This window comes from Odocoileus virginianus, chromosome 27 (assembly GCF_023699985.2).
Source record: "Odocoileus virginianus isolate 20LAN1187 ecotype Illinois chromosome 27, Ovbor_1.2, whole genome shotgun sequence".
Lineage (NCBI taxonomy): Eukaryota > Metazoa > Chordata > Mammalia > Artiodactyla > Cervidae > Odocoileus > Odocoileus virginianus.
This window is the reverse complement of record NC_069700.1, coordinates 34,853,102-34,870,092: the sequence shown is the minus strand read 5'-3', so window position 1 is coordinate 34,870,092 and position 16,991 is coordinate 34,853,102. Positions and strand designations below refer to the sequence as shown.

General features: G+C 50.1%; 1 protein-coding gene across 5 annotated transcripts in view; it reads left to right on the top strand.

The window, feature by feature from the left end:
* The window catches only part of PACSIN1 (protein kinase C and casein kinase substrate in neurons 1), a 64,543-nt gene that overhangs the window by 44,401 nt on the left and 3,151 nt on the right, over nt 1-16,991 (top strand). For 3 of the 5 annotated variants that reach the window (XM_070456581.1, XM_070456576.1, XM_070456577.1), the window contains exons 2-9: nt 10,887-11,011; nt 11,921-12,077; nt 13,186-13,421; nt 13,794-13,949; nt 14,047-14,222; nt 14,565-14,685; nt 14,786-14,913; nt 16,086-16,273. In XM_070456581.1, coding sequence (XP_070312682.1) covers nt 10,949-11,011; nt 11,921-12,077; nt 13,186-13,421; nt 13,794-13,949; nt 14,047-14,222; nt 14,565-14,685; nt 14,786-14,913; nt 16,086-16,273 — 1,225 coding nt within the window. In that variant the 5' untranslated portion in view covers nt 10,887-10,948. Of the gene's footprint in view, nt 1-1,758; nt 1,809-10,886; nt 11,012-11,920; nt 12,078-13,185; nt 13,422-13,793; nt 13,950-14,046; nt 14,223-14,564; nt 14,686-14,785; nt 14,914-16,085; nt 16,274-16,991 lie in introns of all 5 variants that reach the window. The other 2 variants (XM_070456579.1, XM_070456580.1) reach the window with 1 other exon arrangement.

Below are 16,991 nucleotides of genomic sequence, written 5' to 3'. Positions count from 1 at the left end.
GGAGGCTTTTTTTTTTTTTAATTGCAGGATAATTGCTTTACAATATTGTGTTGGTTTTTTGCCATACATCAACATGAATCGACCATATATATATATATATATATATATATATATATATGTCCCCTCCCTCTTGGACCTCCCTCCCACCCATCCCGCCCCTCTAGGTTGTCACAGAGCTCCCTGAGTCATACGGCACATTCTCACTGGCTGTCTGTTTTACATTTGTAGCGTATGTTTCCATGCTACTCTCCCCATTCGTCTCACCCTCTCCTTCCCCTCCTGCATCCACAAGTCTGTTCTCTATATCTGCACATCCCTTGCAAGGCTGGAGGCTTTTTTAAAAGAACATGCAGTTTATGCAAGGCAAAACCCAAAAGACACAAGAAGACCCATGGTGAAAATGCCCACTCCCATCCCCCAGCCACCCAGTTCCCCGAAGGCAACCACCATTACTCAGCTTTCCAAAAATACGCTCTGCTCCTGTATTTCCCCCCATAAAAATGGAAGCATCCAGGCGCACGGTGCCGAACCCGGCTCATTTCGCTTTAGTGACATGGCTTGGAGGGTTCCTTCCATTCAAGAACAGAGCATTCCGTTGCAGGCCTGCGTCGTGATTTACTTAACTGGTCCCCTGTGGCCAGGCATTGGCGTTGTTTCCAGCCTTTGGTTCCTACAAGCAGGGCTGCGGTAAACAAAATTGAGCGGCATCAGGTCACCTAGCTAGCTGGAAGGTAAAATTCCCAGGGGTGGTGCATTTCCCTCCAACAAGGTTGTATTGAGTCCCTTCCCCACCACCAGGGGTGGGTCCAACTGCTCCTATAAGGGGGATGTCCCTGCCCCCACCCCAGCTGCTGACAGCTGTACTCGCTCAGATCCCAAAGAGCAGGGCTCCCCAGGATACTTATTTACCTACCCCGGTTGAGGGTCCTTCATTAAACATCCCTGCCCTTTACTGCTCCAAACCTAAATTCAAAATGTTCTTTATGAAGCAAGTATTGCTTTCTAACTGAAAAGTGCCAAATTAAGAAGGAAAAAATTCAGACTCATTTCTTTCTCCCTTGATGAATTCAGCTGCCTTCCCGCCCACCCACCACTGCTGTGCATGAGTGTGGGAAAGTGTGTCTGAGGCTTTGCCAAGGTGAGAGGAACAAGATATATTTAGTGCCTGTGAGGAGTAGGGAGGCAGTACTGGGTGGGTACTGGGAAAAGAGCACCTGGCTCTGGACAGATGGGGAGGCTGAGGCCCCGGAGGGGGAGGGCCACCCTGCGCTGAAGCCTGTAGAGACTAGCCTCCCCTGCCCACGCTGCCCGTGTCCTCACTGGCCAAGGCTCCTAGTGTCGGAGGTGTGCCCTGCTGAGGTTCACAGCTGCTGATATGGTTATTACCGAAAGGGGGGGTCCAGCTGCTTGCCACTCTAAAGCCACTAAAGAGGCAAGGTTGGCAGAAGGTTTGCTTTATTTTGGAGGCTGGCAACCTTGGTAGGAGGGCAGACGCTTGTCCAAAGGCCGACTCCCCGCCACCGACAATCAGGGGACAAGAGCTTTTATAGACGGAGGGAGGGGACTACACGCAGAAACAGTGCAGTCAGCTCTGACAGTCATCTTGAAACTGGTCGTTCGGTGGTCTAATCAGCGTCATCTTGTTTTTTTTTAATTTTTTAATTTTCTGTTGGAGTATAGTTGATTTACTGTTGTGTAGTGCTAGCTTTAGGTGTGCAATGCAGTGCTTCACTTATACATATATTTATTCTTTTTCAGATTCTTCACTCATATTGCAGAATATTGAGTATAGTTTCCTATGCTCTGTGGTAGGTCCTTGTTGGGTTATTTTTCTAAAAAAATAATGTATTTTTATTTTATTTTTAAAAATTTGATTCTGTTTTACTTGTTGGCTGTGCTGGGTCTTCATTGCTGCAGGAGGGCTTTTCTCTAGTCGTGGCGAGCAGGCACGACCCTCCTTGCAGCGTTCAGGCTCTAGGGCACACGGGCTCCACAATTCTGGCCCACAGACTTAGTTGCTACACAGCGTGTGGAGTCTTCGCGGACCAGGGTTCCAATCCGTGTCCCCTGCACTGGCAAGTGGATTCTTAGCCCCTGGACTGCCAGAATCTGGTTGTCTATTTTATGTCTAGTAGTGTGTGTATGTTAATCCCAAGCTCCTAATTTATCCTTCCCTCTCAAGTTACCCCTTTGGTAACCTTCAGTTTATTTTAGAAGTCTGTGAGTATGCTTCTGTTTTATAAATAAGTTCATGTGTATTGTTTTTTAAAAATTAGATCCCACATAGGAGTTATACATTTTACATAGTAAGATAATCTCTGGGTCTATCCATATTGCTGCAAATGGCATTATTTCATTCTTTTTATGGCTGAGTAGTATTCCACTGTATATATGGACCACATCTTCTTTATCCATTCACCTGTTGATGGACATTCAGTTTGCTTACATGTCCTGACTATTGATGCACATTGGGGTGCGTGTATCTGTCTGAAGTATGGTTTTCTTTGGATATATGCCCAGGAGTGGGATTGCTGGCCATATGGTAGTTCTGTTTTTAGCTTTTTTAAGGACCCCCCCATACTCTTTAGTGGTTGTATCAATTCCCAGCAGCAGTGTAGGAGGGTTCCCTTTTCTCCACACCCTCTCCAGCATGTATTGTTCGTAGACTTTTTGATGATGTCATTCTGGCCGGTGTGAGATGACGCCTCATTGTGGTTTTGGTTTGCATTTGTCTGATAATTAGTGATGTAGACCATCATTTTGTGTTCTTTTTGGCCATATGTATGCCTTCTTCGGAGAAATATCTATTTTAATCTTCTGCCCATTGTTTGATTGGGTTGTTTGTTTTTTTGACATAGAGCATCTTGATCATTTTAAGTATGGTTCATCTTTAGTTTCAGTGTCAGTTTGTTCCCCTTCCTTTGAGGCCAGCTCTTGGAACTGTGGCAGCTTATGTCATGGCTATAGTCAGTCACCATGTAGTTAACTTCTCCCACCTGGTGGGGGTTTTATCTATAAGACAGCTCACAGGATATGGCTCAGAATATTACCTATAGTCCTTGAGGAGGAACTAATGGTCCTTGACTATGTTTAATGACTTAACCATTATTATTTAGTCTTGATGACTGTTTTCCGTTGTTTCTGCATTTTCTCATTTATTTCTCTGATTAAACTTACTCATTGGAAGTTTTTCCGAAGACAAAAGGCAGGCTGAGGACATGGGGGACAAAGACCACAGGTTTCTGCTCCATTTCAGTTCCCCCTTTTCCTTGATACTCCTCAGTCTTGAGGAGGGACAGGTACAGAAGAAGAAAGAGAATAAAGTTTTGGAAAAGAGGTTAATCACCGGCTTGGTAGAGGAACCCTGTTTTAGTTCCATTTCTGTTCCAGTTTTCCCCAAAGTTTTGAGGGAATGGGCCAACACCTGCTATGGAGACTTTCTACTGAAGTGGGGCATGTGTGAAAGTTAAAGTATTAGTCGCTCCATCATGTCCAACTCTGCGATCCCATGGACTGTAGCCTGCCAGGCTCCTCTGTCCCTGGGATTCTCCAGGCAAGAAGACTGGAGTGGTAGCCATTCCTTCTCCAGGGGATCTTCTTGACCCAGGGTCTCCTGCATTGCAGGCAGATTCTTTACCATCCGAGGCATCAGGGAAGCCCAAAGTGGGGCATGCTTGCTAAGTCGCTTCAGTTGTGTCCAACTCTGTGCGACCCCATAGACAGCCCACCAGGCTCCCCTGTCCCTGGGATTCTCCAGGCAAGAACACGGAGTGGGTTGCCATTTCCTTCTCCAGTGCATGAAAGTGAAAAGTGAAAGTGAAGTTGCTCAGTTGTGTCTGGCTCTTAGCGACCCCATGGATTGTAGCCTACCAGGCTCCTCCATCCATGGGATTTTCCAGGCAAGAGTATTGGAGTGGCAAAATGAGGCATAGTCCTCCATAATTTTGGGAATGGACACAAAGTTGGAAATAATCTCAACTTCCAAATTTAGCATCAACATTTTGTATTGTGAAAACATTACCTGTCTCTTTGATTACTTTGTCATAATACCTGGGCAAACATTTGAAAATCAGTAGACATATTACAATGAGGATAATAATCAAAATGCATCTTGTATTATTCTTTGAATGTGTTGTTTCCCCCTTAATGGTTAAAGCAGATATACAATGTTTGTTTGTATATCAAACATATATACAGTGTTTGTTTGCAAGATATACAGTGTATGTTTCCCCCTTTAATTACAAATCTTTCCATAGAAAGCACTGATAATCAATGTATTTTTCCAGCATTGCCAGCTGTGGCTCAGTTGCAATGAGCCACAGCTCGTTTCAGGTCCCTCGGTGCTAGGCCTACTTTTTGTTTATTGGCCTAGTTTTCCATGATGGGGGAAACTAATCAGATCCAACAAACAAGAACAGAGGTGTGCTGACGGGGAAACATTTGATAGGCTATACATTTTAGCACTAATACTCAATTGTAACAAGCATTGTACATATGCTTTTAGTTTGTTCTTGTTGTTCAGTCACTCAGTCATGTCTGACTGTTTGCAACCCCATGAACTGCAGTATGCCAGGCTTCCGTCCCTCACCATCTCCTGGAGTTTGCTGAGACTCATGTCCATTGAGTCGATTATGCCATCCAACTATCTCATCCTCTGTCATCTCCTTCTCCTCCTGCCTTCAAAAATCTTTCCCAGCATCAGGGTCTTTTGAGTCGGCTCTTCATATCAGGTGGCCAAAGTACTGAAGCTTCAGCTTCAATATCAGCCCTTTCAATAAATATTCAGGGTTGATTTCCTTTAGGATTGACTGGTTTGATCTCCTTGCATCCAAGGGACTCTCGAGAGTCTTCTGTACCACCATTTGAAGGCATCAGTTCTTCAGCACTCAGTCTTTTTTATTGTCCAACTCTCACATCTGTACATGACTACTGGAAAAATCATAGCTCTGACTAGATGGACCTTTGTAGGCAAAGTGATATCTCTGCTTTTTAATACACTGTCTAGGTTTGTGATGGCTTTTCTTCCAAGGAGCAAGTGTCTTTTAATTTAATGGCTGCGGTCACCATCTGCAGTGATTTTGAAGCCCCCCAAAATAAAGTCTCTCACTGTTTCCATTGTTTCCCCATCTATTTGCCACGAAGTGATGGGATCAAATGCCATGATCTTCGTTTTTTGAATGTTGAGTTTTAAGCCAGCTTTTTCACTCTCCTCTTTCACCTTCATCAAGAGGCCCTTTAATTCCTCTTCGCTTTCTGCCATTAGGGTAGTGTCATCTGCATATCTGAGGTTATTGATATTTCTCCTGGCAATCTTGATTCCAGCTTGTGCTTCATCCAGTCCGGCATTTCTCATCATGTACTCTGCATATAAATTAAATAAGCAGGGTGACAATATATAGCTTTGATGTACTCCTTTCCCCATTTGGAACCAGTCCATTGTTCCATGTCCATTTCCCACTGTTGCTTCTTGACCTGCATACAGGTTTCACAGAGGCAGGTAAGGTGGTCTGGTATTCCCATCTCTAAGAATTTTCCACAGTTTGTTGTGATTCTACACAGTAAAAGGCTTTAGCATAGTCAGTGAAGTAGAGGTAGATGTTTTTATGGAATTCTCTAGCTTTTCCTATTATACAGTGGATGTTGGCAATTTGATTTCTGGTTCTGCCTTTTCTAAATCTAGGTTGAACATATGTAAGTTCTTGGTTCACATACTGTTGAAGTCTAGCTTGAAGGATTTGAGCTTTACTTTGCTAGCATGTGAAATGAGTGTGATTATGTGGTAGTTTGAACTTAAAGCCAGCAGTGATACACATCATAAATAATTGTATTCTATGATAACTTCACTAGACAATTCTTTCCATTCTGAACACTGGAGTCAAAAATATGGTTTGAAGCAAAACATTGTGCGTGCTCAGTAGTGTCCGACTCTCTGCAACCCCACAGACTGTAGCCCTCCAGTCTCCTCTGTCCTCTGTCCCAGCAAGAATACTGGGGTGATTTGCCATTTCCTACTCCAGGGAATCTTCCTGACCCAGGGATTGAACCTGTGTCTTCTGCATTGGCAGGCGGATTCTTTACCACTGAGCCATCCGGGAATCCCAGCTTTCCATTAGAATTCTTTAAGTTTCTTACCTAGTTCAGCAGTATGATCTGAAAGTTATTAAATGTTGTCCATATTATTTAACTTACCAAATAATCCTAGTTAGAGCTTCCCTAATAGCTCAGTGGGTAAAGAATATTCATGCAGTGCAGAAGACGCAGGAGACATGGGTTCAATCCCTGGGTCAGGAAGATCCCCTGGAGGAGGAAATGGCAACCCATGGACATTCTTGGGTTCTCGTCTGAAAAATCCCATGGACAGAGGAGCCTAATGGGCTACAGTCTATGGGGTTGCAAAGAATTGAACCTGACTGAGCAACTAAGTAAGAGAAATCCTAGTTACTTCACTATTTTTTTCTGAGTGTCTAGGAGCCCTTTGGAATACTCAAAGTTAGCTCGAGAAAGAAACTTGAAGCCTGTTATCCAAAGCAGCTTGATATTCTAGGAAACTTTTGGGGAGAACAAAAACCAAATTCTAGTCTTATACCAGCTTACTATTAATAACAAAGATTCATTTAAATCCAATCTAATCTTAAATCACTCCTGACAGCATACAAAATTCTTTTCTCAGAGTCCCCCCTCCACTTTTTTCTGCAAATCTTTCATCACTTTTTGTATCCATATAATTCATCCCTTATTTTTCTCCATCTGAAAACAACTAGCTCTAGGACAAAACTATTATCATAATTTTTTCTTCAACAAAAATATCTGCATTCTTTATACTTTTTCTCATTGACAACAGATATCCTATTTGCTTTACAGACTGAAATGCTTCATTTTTAGTAGCTTTCATCACATATTTCAATTTTTAACCCATAAAAACCTTAACAAAGCCAAGAAACAAGTAATTGAACTGTTATGCCAGCATTTACTGATTGGCAAGCTTAAGAACATATTCCATAACCTCTAACAACTTACATTTTTCTCATAACCTAATTTCTCTTTAATATGGTACAAGATGCATGTTTAATAAACCCAACATCTTTTGAAGTTCTGCTAATTAACCCAAGGCTGAAGTCTCAGGCAAAGTGGACTTTGTATTTCAAGGACATGATGAGACTTAACTTCAAGTTTTCTCTAAGGCTTATTTTTGGTCTCTCAGAATTTTGTCAGAATTCTGAAAACAGTATTCTACCAAGCTAGCTTTTTCTAACTACATATGCAAAAAGAACAAGAAGAATTTCAAAATTCTTTTGGAATTTCAGAAGAGTTTCATCTCAACCAATTTTCTCCAGAGTCTAAAGAATACTATTGTCATATATTATTTAAAAAATTATCTTTGAGACTTTCAGTTCAGTTCAGTCTCTCAGTCTGACTCCCAGTCTCACTCTCTGTGACCCCATGAACCGCAGCATGCCAGGCCTCCCTGTCCATCACCAACTCCCAGATCCTGCTCAAACTCATGTCCATCGAGTCAGTGATGCCATCCAACCATCTCATCCTCTGTCATCCCCTTCTCCTCCCTCCTTCAGTCTTTTCCCGCATCAGGGTCTTTTCCAAGGAGTCAGTTCTTCGCATCAGGTGGCCAAAGGATTGGAGTTTTGGCTTCAGCATCCATACTTCCAATGAATATTCAGGACTGATTTCCTTTAGGATTGACGGGTTTGATCTCCTTGCAGTCAAAGGGCCTCTCAAGTCTTCTCCAACACCACAGTTCAAAAGCATCAAATCTTCAGCACTCAGCTTTCTTTATGGTCTAACTCTCACATCCATACATGACTACTAGAAAAACGATAGCTTTGATTAGAGGGACCTTTGTCAGCAAAGTAATGTCTCTGCTTTTTAATATGCTGTCTAGGTTGGTCATAGCTTTTCTTCCGTGAAGCGTCTTTTAATTTCATGGCTGCAGTCACCATCTGGAGTGATTTTGGAGCCCAAGAAAATAGTCTGCCACTGTTTCCATTTTTTTCCCATCTATTTGCCATGAAGTAATGGGACTGGATGCCATGATCTTCATTTTCTGAATGTTGAGTTTTAAGCCAACTTTTTCACTCTCCTCTTTCACTTTCATCAAGAGACTCTTTAGTTCTTCACTTTCTGCCATAAGGGTGGTGTCATCTGCATGTCTGAGATTATTAATATTTCTCATGGCAATCTTGATTCCAGCTTGTGCTTCATCCAGCCTGGCACTTCTCATGATGTACTCTGCATATAAGCTAAATAAGCAGGGTGACAATATATAGCCTTGACATACTCCTTTTCCAAATTGGAACCAGTCTGTTGTTGCATGTCTGGTTCTAAATATTGCTTCTTGACCTGCATACAGGTTTCACAGAAGGCAGGTAAGGTGGTCTGGTATTCCCATCTCTTGAACAATTCTGAGACTTTACTGGTGATCCAATGGTTGAGACTCTGTGCTTCCACTACAGGGGGCACAGGTTTGATTCCTCATTGGGGAACTGGGATCCCACATGCCACATGGTGTGGCCAAACAATTTATCTTTTTCCTAAAAGTACAAATTAAAATGAACAAAAAAACTTTATCTTTTTCTTTTAGTGACCTCATTGCTAAAACTTTTCTGTTCACACGTATGGAATATGCACTCACACACCAGAAGACAGAACTGTCACAAATCTTCCAAGAGGATGGCATGGAGTCCCAAATAAATACTTTCCCAACACAAATTGTCCTCAGCTTCAGACACATGTCAGAACCAATTGGCAAAATGTCCAAATAGCACGTCGAGCTGAAAAGAGAAGTTTGCCTGGGTGCATACTGGTGGACTCACTCAGTCTTGGAGCCTGTCAGCTGGTCTAGATGCCTGTTTCCGTTCCACCAAGGAAAAACGTACATTGGCAGCCAGTGCCGAGCTGGGGAGAAATAGGGCAGATCCCCGAAACAAATGGTTTCGGCAGCTGCTAGGAACGTCCCCCCAAACCCACCTCCTGGGGCCAGCTGGCCACAAGCAGTGGGCTCCTCATAGCCGCCCCAGTGTGTGGTCATGGGAGGACCCCCCAGGAGCCAGGCACTGTGAGTGCAGCGGCCCCACAGTGGGTGCCAAAAACTGCTGTCAAACATAGGGGTCTGATCGCTTGCTGCTCTTAAGACAGTAAAGAGGCAAGGTTGGTGGAAAGGAAAGGTTGCCATATTTCAGAGCCAGCAGACTGGCAGGGAGGGCAGACTCCTATCCAAAGGCTGACTCCTCACCCCGACAATCAGTGGGGAAGAGCTTTTATAGGTGCAAGGAGGGGGCTGCTTGCAGAAACAACACAGGCAGCTCCGACAGTCATCTTGAAGTTGGTCATGTGGTGGTCTGATCAGTGTCATCTTGATTGTTTTAAGTACAGTTAATCTTCAGTAGCAGGGTCAGGTTATTCCCATTTCTTCGAGGCCAGCTCTTGGAATTGCGGCAGCTTAGGTCATGGCTGCACTGAGTGTCTATAAGAAAGCTCACAGGATATGGCTCAGAGTGTCATCTATAGCCCTTGAGGGGGAGCTATACAACTTTGACTTTGCTTAAAGCCTAAACGATTATTATTTAGTCTTGTTGGACTTGCTTAGTCTTGTAGACTTGCAGTCTTGGTTCTGCATTTTCTCATTTCTCTGATTAAACTGATTCATTGACTGAAGTTTTTCCACAGACAGAAGGCAGGCTGAGGACATGGGGGTCAAGGATCAGAGGGTCCTGCTTCATTTGAGGGTCAGGCCCGTCCTGGACTCACTGCCCCTTTGAAGACCCTGGCTCTCTGTGTCCTGTCTCCTGACTACTGAGCCATGCTTGTTAGAGGTGGCAGTGAGGGCTGGGTGGGGGTGGGAGTCGGGCAGCGCCTGGCCCAGCCCGGGGGCAACACACGGCCTAGATTGGAGAGCCGTGATGCCTGCCGACAGATCCAGGGCACACGGAGCCACCCCAGTGTCTGCACAGATTGCAGTGGCCTGACCTGTGGGCCCGAAGCCCCATGTCCAGGACTCTCAGCAGACACGTAAGTGGCTAATGGAGGCTTTGAGACTGGGCACCAGGGCAGCCAGAAGGGCATTTCCAGGAACCCCTCAGCTCAGAGGACTGAGGAGGCGCTGAGCCTGGGCACGAGGCGGGAGGTGGCCTGCTGCCAGCTTCCCGATGGGCTTGGGTCCAGGCACCGGGTGGGGCTTCAGGGAGATTCTAGGGGCTGAGACCAGGGGTTCTGCATTGATTGGGGATGGCAAGGCAGGGCGGGGAGGAGGAGCTGAGGTGGGTCTGTTGGGCCTGGTGCAAGGATTCAGCTCTGCCAGGTGGGCAGTTCCAAGGGGGCAGATTGAGAAGCCTTCTGGGGTTCACTTGAGCCCCAGGGGACCCTAACATGGTGTGCAGTCCTGGGGAGGGGGTGCAGGACATGCACAAAAATAAATGTGGTTTCTGGCTTTGAGGGGCTGTGTGTGTCTATGAAGCAAACCGCAGATTTATATAAAGCAAATATGCAATTATGTGGCCCGAGGTTTTATCTCTAAGAGTCCAGGAGCATAAAACCAGCTGGGGACAGCATGGTTCTGGTGGGGAGAGGAGGCAGTCTTCTTAGAGGAGGTGCCCACACTGGATCTGGAGGACAGACTTGGGGGAAGGGGAGGATGGGAAGGATATGGAGTGAAGGGCTCGTGGAGGAACAGCTGTGGGGTGGGCACGAGGGGTGCCACCAGATGGATATTAGGGTTACCCTGGGGACGAGGAGCTGGTCTGTAGACGGGAAGCCCCCAGCCAACTCAAGGCTCATGCCTGTGGAGTCCCCATAGCCCGTTAGGGCCCTGGGCCTGGAATGGGGCACCTGGGACGCTTCCCTCACCTCCAGGGGTCTCTCTCCTGCCCTCCTAGCGCGTGAGCAGCCCGCGCGCTGACCGCCACTGCCCACCTGTCCGCCGCACCACTGCCGCACCATGTCTGGCTCTTACGACGAGGCCTCGCTAGCTCCGGAGGAGACCACTGACAGCTTCTGGGAGGTGAGTCTTAGGTGCTCCGAGGCTCCCAGGCACCCGGCAGCCTGGCTGCGTGGAGACCCAGGCTCCCAGCCACCCACAACCTCAGCCCTTGCCCCTTAGCCCTTGGGGCCCCTCGGGAGCCCTCCATGTTCAGCAGGTGGTGGTTGCCATGAAGTGGTTCCTGCAGACCACCGCTGACCCTGCAGAGACCCTGTAGAATTCAGTGTGGAGCAGGGCCCTCCTGACCCTGCCCTGGGGGCCCTGGCTCAGACTCCTGTCCGCAAGGAGTTCATAAGGGCAGGTGCTGCACTTTACAGCTTCCTGGGGTTTCACAGCTGTGCCCCCCCAACCCTGTGCCATGGGCAACGGGCGGGGCACTGGTGCCAACTGCCCTGGGGACCCCACAACCAAGAGGTGGAGGCAAGCCAGCATTGCTGGAGCCTCCCAAAATATTTGAGACCCAGAAAGGCATTTTCCATTGGCTTCCAAACCCCAAAGCGCCGCAAACTGCCAAACCTAAATTAATAAGTGTTTAATGAGATGTCTACAAAACATAATATTATGTCAAGAAGCTGCAGCTCAACTCAATGCTTATATGACTCTATATAAATATAATAGATTTAGCACGGCAAGAACAGAATGAATAATTCATCTGAGTCCAAGTCCAAATTATAAATATTCTTCTGCACTTGGTGACAGCCAGGAAATTCTGTTTAAAGCGGGACGGAGAGAGTCCAGACGGTGGGGTGTGAGGCGGGGTGTCCGAGCCTCCCAAAGCGGGAGGGCTCGGACTCCCAGAGCGTTAGAGCGGGGCGGCCCGAGAGGCCTGGCGGGGCGCCTCCTGCAGGATGCAGCGGCCAGGGAGGGCGGGCGGCCGGGCGGGGGGTGCGGGGGGGCCGGCGGGAGTCATGCTCGCTGCTCCACCGCCAGGTGGGGAACTACAAGCGGACTGTGAAGCGCATCGATGATGGGCACCGGCTGTGCAACGACCTGATGAGCTGCGTGCAGGAGCGCGCCAAGATCGAGAAAGCCTATGCACAGCAGCTCACCGACTGGGCCAAGCGCTGGCGCCAGCTCCTTGAGAAAGGTGCCCCCTCTCTCCTCCGTGCCCGGCCCGGGTGCACACCCAGGCGCTAACCAGCCCTCCACTGCCCAGTCCCGGGAGCACCGCGCCCCTGGATGCTCCTGCAACCTCCCATCACTAGGTCTTTGCGGGTGCCGGCCCCTCCTGCGCACTCTTCCCCTCCCAAACTACCCAGGTCTCCCTGTCCCTGATCAACTCCACTTTCTGCAATTTTGGATTGGATTGGGGGGGAAAAAGACTTTTTTTTTTTTGGTTGCGCCACGAGGCTTGCAGGATCTCAGTTCCTTGATCAGGGATTGAACCCCAGGTCCACCAGGCAGTGAAAGCCTGGAATCCTAATCAGGAGGCCACTAGGGAATTTACAAAACTTTTTATTTTGCAATAATGTAAGCTTAGAGAAAAACTTCTAGAATAGTACAGAGAATTACCTACCTTTCACCCGGACTCACCAACTCATATTTTATCAGGTTTGTTTTCTCACACCCTCTTTATTTATAGGCATGTCTTTTCTGAGCCATTTAAGTTGGAGACATGCCCCATCACCCTAAATCCTTCACCGTATTGCTGAAGAATAAGGACATTTGTTTATGTAATCATAGCTCAACTGTCAAATTCAGGGCATTTAATGTGGCCCACATACAAATGTTATGGTAGCTGTTGTTTGCCCTGGTCCAGATCCGGTGGGTTGTCTGGGTCCAGTGGCTTCCTGTTACGTCACCAGTTCATTCTTCACTTTTACATTTCCGTCTACATTCCTGGAGCACCAAGAGCTGGCCTGTGAAAACTCATGGGGTCCAGGTTGTCCCCCGTGGGGCTCACAAGCTAATGCAGGAGACAGGGAGCAGGCCCAGAGGCAGATGCTACATATAAGAAGAATTCATAAGGGCTGCTGGCCGAGCTATGTGAGGATAGAGTATTCAGAGAAGGCTTCCTGGAGGTGGTGGCTGTTCTTGGGCTGTTCTGGAGGATGGATAAAATTATCGGGAGAGCAGAGGAGGGTGTTCCTGCTGCCATGGGAAGTATGGGGAAAGCCTCAGAGAAAGGAGGCGTGAAGGGGGGCCTCTGGGCAGGGGGTGACGAGGACCTGGTGGCCCCCCGGCTGTTTCCCCAGGCCCACAGTATGGGAGCTTGGAGCGGGCCTGGGGTGCCATAATGACGGAGGCCGACAAGGTGAGCGAGCTGCACCAGGAGGTGAAGAACAGCCTGCTGAATGAGGACCTGGAGAAGGTCAAGAACTGGCAAAAGGATGCCTACCACAAGCAGATCATGGGCGGCTTCAAGGAGACCAAGGAGGCTGAGGATGGCTTCCGCAAGGCCCAGAAGCCCTGGGCCAAGAAGATGAAGGAGGTGCCTGGTGGGCAGGCGGCTGCCACGGAGGGGGCGAGGCCGGGTGGCAGGGCTCAGGGGGCAGACTGAACCAAGAGAGGGCATCTGCAGATGCCGTGGGCAGAGCGCTACCCCCTGGGATTGTGCCCACGGGGAGCAGCACTGTCTGCCAGGAGGATGCATGCACAGATGGGCCCAGCAGTGCAGGGTCATACGCGCAGGTGGGTGGGCACTGCCCCCGAATACCTGGAGCCGGGGCCTGCACCACTTCTGCCTTTTAAGGGCGTATGCACGCAGCTCCCGGCGGAGTGGGCAGGAGCGACGGGTGGACAGTGATCTCGTTGACTCCTGCGTGCGAGTAGGCGCCCTGCCCCCTCACCTCCCTCCCCACAGCTAGAGGCAGCCAAGAAGGCCTACCATCTGGCCTGCAAAGAGGAGAAGCTGGCCGTGACCCGGGAGATGAACAGCAAGACGGAGCAGTCAGTCACACCCGAGCAGCAGAAGAAGCTGCAGGACAAAGTGGACAAGTGCAAGCAGGATGTGCAGAAGGTGCTGGCTGGGCCGGGGTCTCGGGGCGCCGTGGAGGGGGTGGCAGCGGGGAGCTGCAGGCCTGGGTCTCACTCCCGCTTTGCCTTGGTGCCCGTAGACGCAGGAGAAGTATGAGAAGGTGCTGGACGACGTGGGCAAGACCACGCCCCAGTACATGGAGGGCATGGAGCAGGTGTTTGAGCAGTGCCAGCAGTTTGAGGAAAAGCGGCTGGTCTTCCTCAAGGAGGTGCTGCTGGACATCAAACGTCATCTCAACCTGGCCGAGAGCAGCAGGTAGCTGGGGGTGGTGGGGCGGAGGCCGGGGCAGCAGGGCTTCCCAGGCCCTCGTTCCAGTGGCAGGAAGGGGAGGGCAGGGCCGCAGGGGCCGGTGGCTGCCTGGGTGAGTGCTGACGCACGCCAGATCCTCAGGACAGGTGCTTGGATGGATGGGTGAGCGACTAAGATGGGGATGGAGAAGGGTGCCACAGGGCTTGCCTGGAGCTGCCCATTCAGAGATTGCGCTTCGAAAGCCACCTGATTCCTGGCTGCCAGCACCTGGTCCTCTGGATGGGCTTCGGCCCTCACCAAAGCTGGGGTGCATCTTGCCCTGAACCGCCCCGTCTCTCCCGCGCACAGCTACATCCAAGTGTACCGGGAGCTGGAGCAGGCCATCCGGGGTGCTGATGCCCAGGACGACCTCAGATGGTTCCGCAGTACCAGCGGCCCTGGCATGCCCATGAACTGGCCCCAGTTTGAGGTGAGGATGTGTGGGGATGGGGTAGAGGGATCCAAAACCGCTGGAAGGCGCTTCGGGGGGCAGCCCCCCAGCCTGACTGCTCCCCTGGTGCCCCCCTCAGGAGTGGAACCCAGACCTCCCTCACACCGCCGCCAAGAAGGAAAAACAGCCTAAGAAGGCAGAGGGGGCAGCGCTGACCAATGCTGCTGGCGTGGTGGAGTCCACGTCTCAGGCTGGGGACCGTGGCAGGTGAGTGCCTCCTAGGGAGCCTCCTGGGGGCCTGGGGGACCCCCACACTGGGGGCCACTGAGTTTTACCTTAGGAGACAAGAAATGGTTTTAATCAGGACAACCTAGTGCTCCTCTCAGAGACAGTGGTAGCCAGTCTGTGAGAGCACCTACCGTGTGTGAGGCGCTGTGCTAAGCATTTGCCGTAAATTATCTCACTAAAGTCTCCCAGCACTCTGAGGAGTATGTCAATATCCCCATTTTACAAATAGAGAAACCGATACCCGGAGAGGGTAAGTGACTTGCCCAAGGTCACACAGCTGGTTTAGTAAGCCTCAGAGCCAAGATATGTTGCCCAAGAGGTCTGGCTCCAGAATCCTCACTCATTAAACACATACATATATATATAGGGCTTCTCTGGTGGCTCAGTGGTAAAGAACCCACCTGCTAATGCAGGACTTCAGGTTCAGTCCCTGAGTGGGGAAGATCCCCTGGAGAAGGAAATAGCAACCCACTCCAGTATTCTTGCCTGGGAAATCCCATGGACAGAGGAAGCTGGTGGGCCATAGTACATGGTGTCACAAAAGAGTTGGGCATGACTTAGTAACTAAAAATGAACTTGGACTCATCTCTTTCTTTTTTTTTCTTCTAGTTTTAATGAGAGATGATTGACATATGGCACTAAGTTTAAGGTGTACAGAATCATGATGTGACTTCTAGACATCATGACTTACAGACAGGAATGATTACCACCATAAATTGAGTAAAATATCCATCATCTCCTGTAGATTCAAGGTTGCGAAATTAGAAAAGAATTGTTTTCCTGGTGGTGAGAGCTCAGTATTTATGTCTTAACATTCATGGATAACATACAGCAGTGTTGATTTATTGTGTGGCACATTAATTAACAACATGATGCTCCTCCTACTAGAATCCTCACTGTTAGTCACTGGGTTGTACTGCCCCTCTCAGATGGGGGGTCAGATGTTCTCTGGGGTCTCCTTCAGCACCCCCTCACTCAAGGGCTGAGTGATGCTAGTAGTCCTGCTTCCCGTGTGTTTAAAGAACCGTCAGTGAGGGCTCCCTCCTACAAGGCCTGCTCCGCGGGATTTGGGGTCAGGCCCTAGTTGGGAGGGGGTAGCCCTGGGGACCAGGTGAGGGGGCGCTCAGGCCTGGTCCTCTCCTGCGCCTCAGTGTTAGCAGCTACGACAGGGGCCAGACTTACGCCACCGAGTGGTCGGACGATGAGAGCGGGAACCCATTTGGTGGCAATGAGGCCAACGGAGGCTCCAACCCCTTCGACGAGGATGCCAAGGGAGTGCGTGTGCGGGCGCTCTACGACTACGACGGCCAGGAGCAGGACGAGCTCAGCTTCAAGGCCGGTGAGGGGGCGTGCCCGGTGGGCGGGGCCGAGACCTGGGGGTGCCCCATGCTCCAGGGACAAGACCTGGGGATGCCCCATGCCCCAGGGACAAGACCCGGGGGTGACCCGTGCCCTGGGGACAGGACCTGGGGGTGACCCGTGCCCCCCGACGGACAAGACCTGGGGGTGACCCATGCCCTGGGGACAGGACATGGGGGTGACCCGTGCCCCCTGGGGACAGGACCTGGGGGTGACCCGTGCTCCAGGGACAAGACCCGGGGATGCCCCATGCCCCAGGGACAAGACCCGGGGGTGACCCATGCCCTGGGGACAGGACCTGGGGGTGACCCATGCCCCCCGGGGGACAGGACCTGGGGGTGACCCGTGCCCCCCGGGGGACAAGACCTGGGGGTGACCCGTGCCCCCCGGGGGACAGGACCTGGGGGTGACCCGTGCTCCAGGGACAAGACCTGGGGATGCCCCGTGCCCCAGGGACAAGACCCGGGGGTGACCCGTGCCCTCAGGGGGACAGGACCTGGGGGTGACCCGTGCCCTGGGGACAGGACCTGGGGGTGACCCATGCCCCCCGGGGGACAGGACCTGGGGATGACCCATGCCCCCCGGGGGACAGGACCTGGGGATGACCCGTGCCCTGGGGACAGGACCTGGGGGTGACCCATGCCCTCCGGGGGACAGGACCTGGGGGTGACCCGTGCCCCCTGGGACAGGACCTGGGG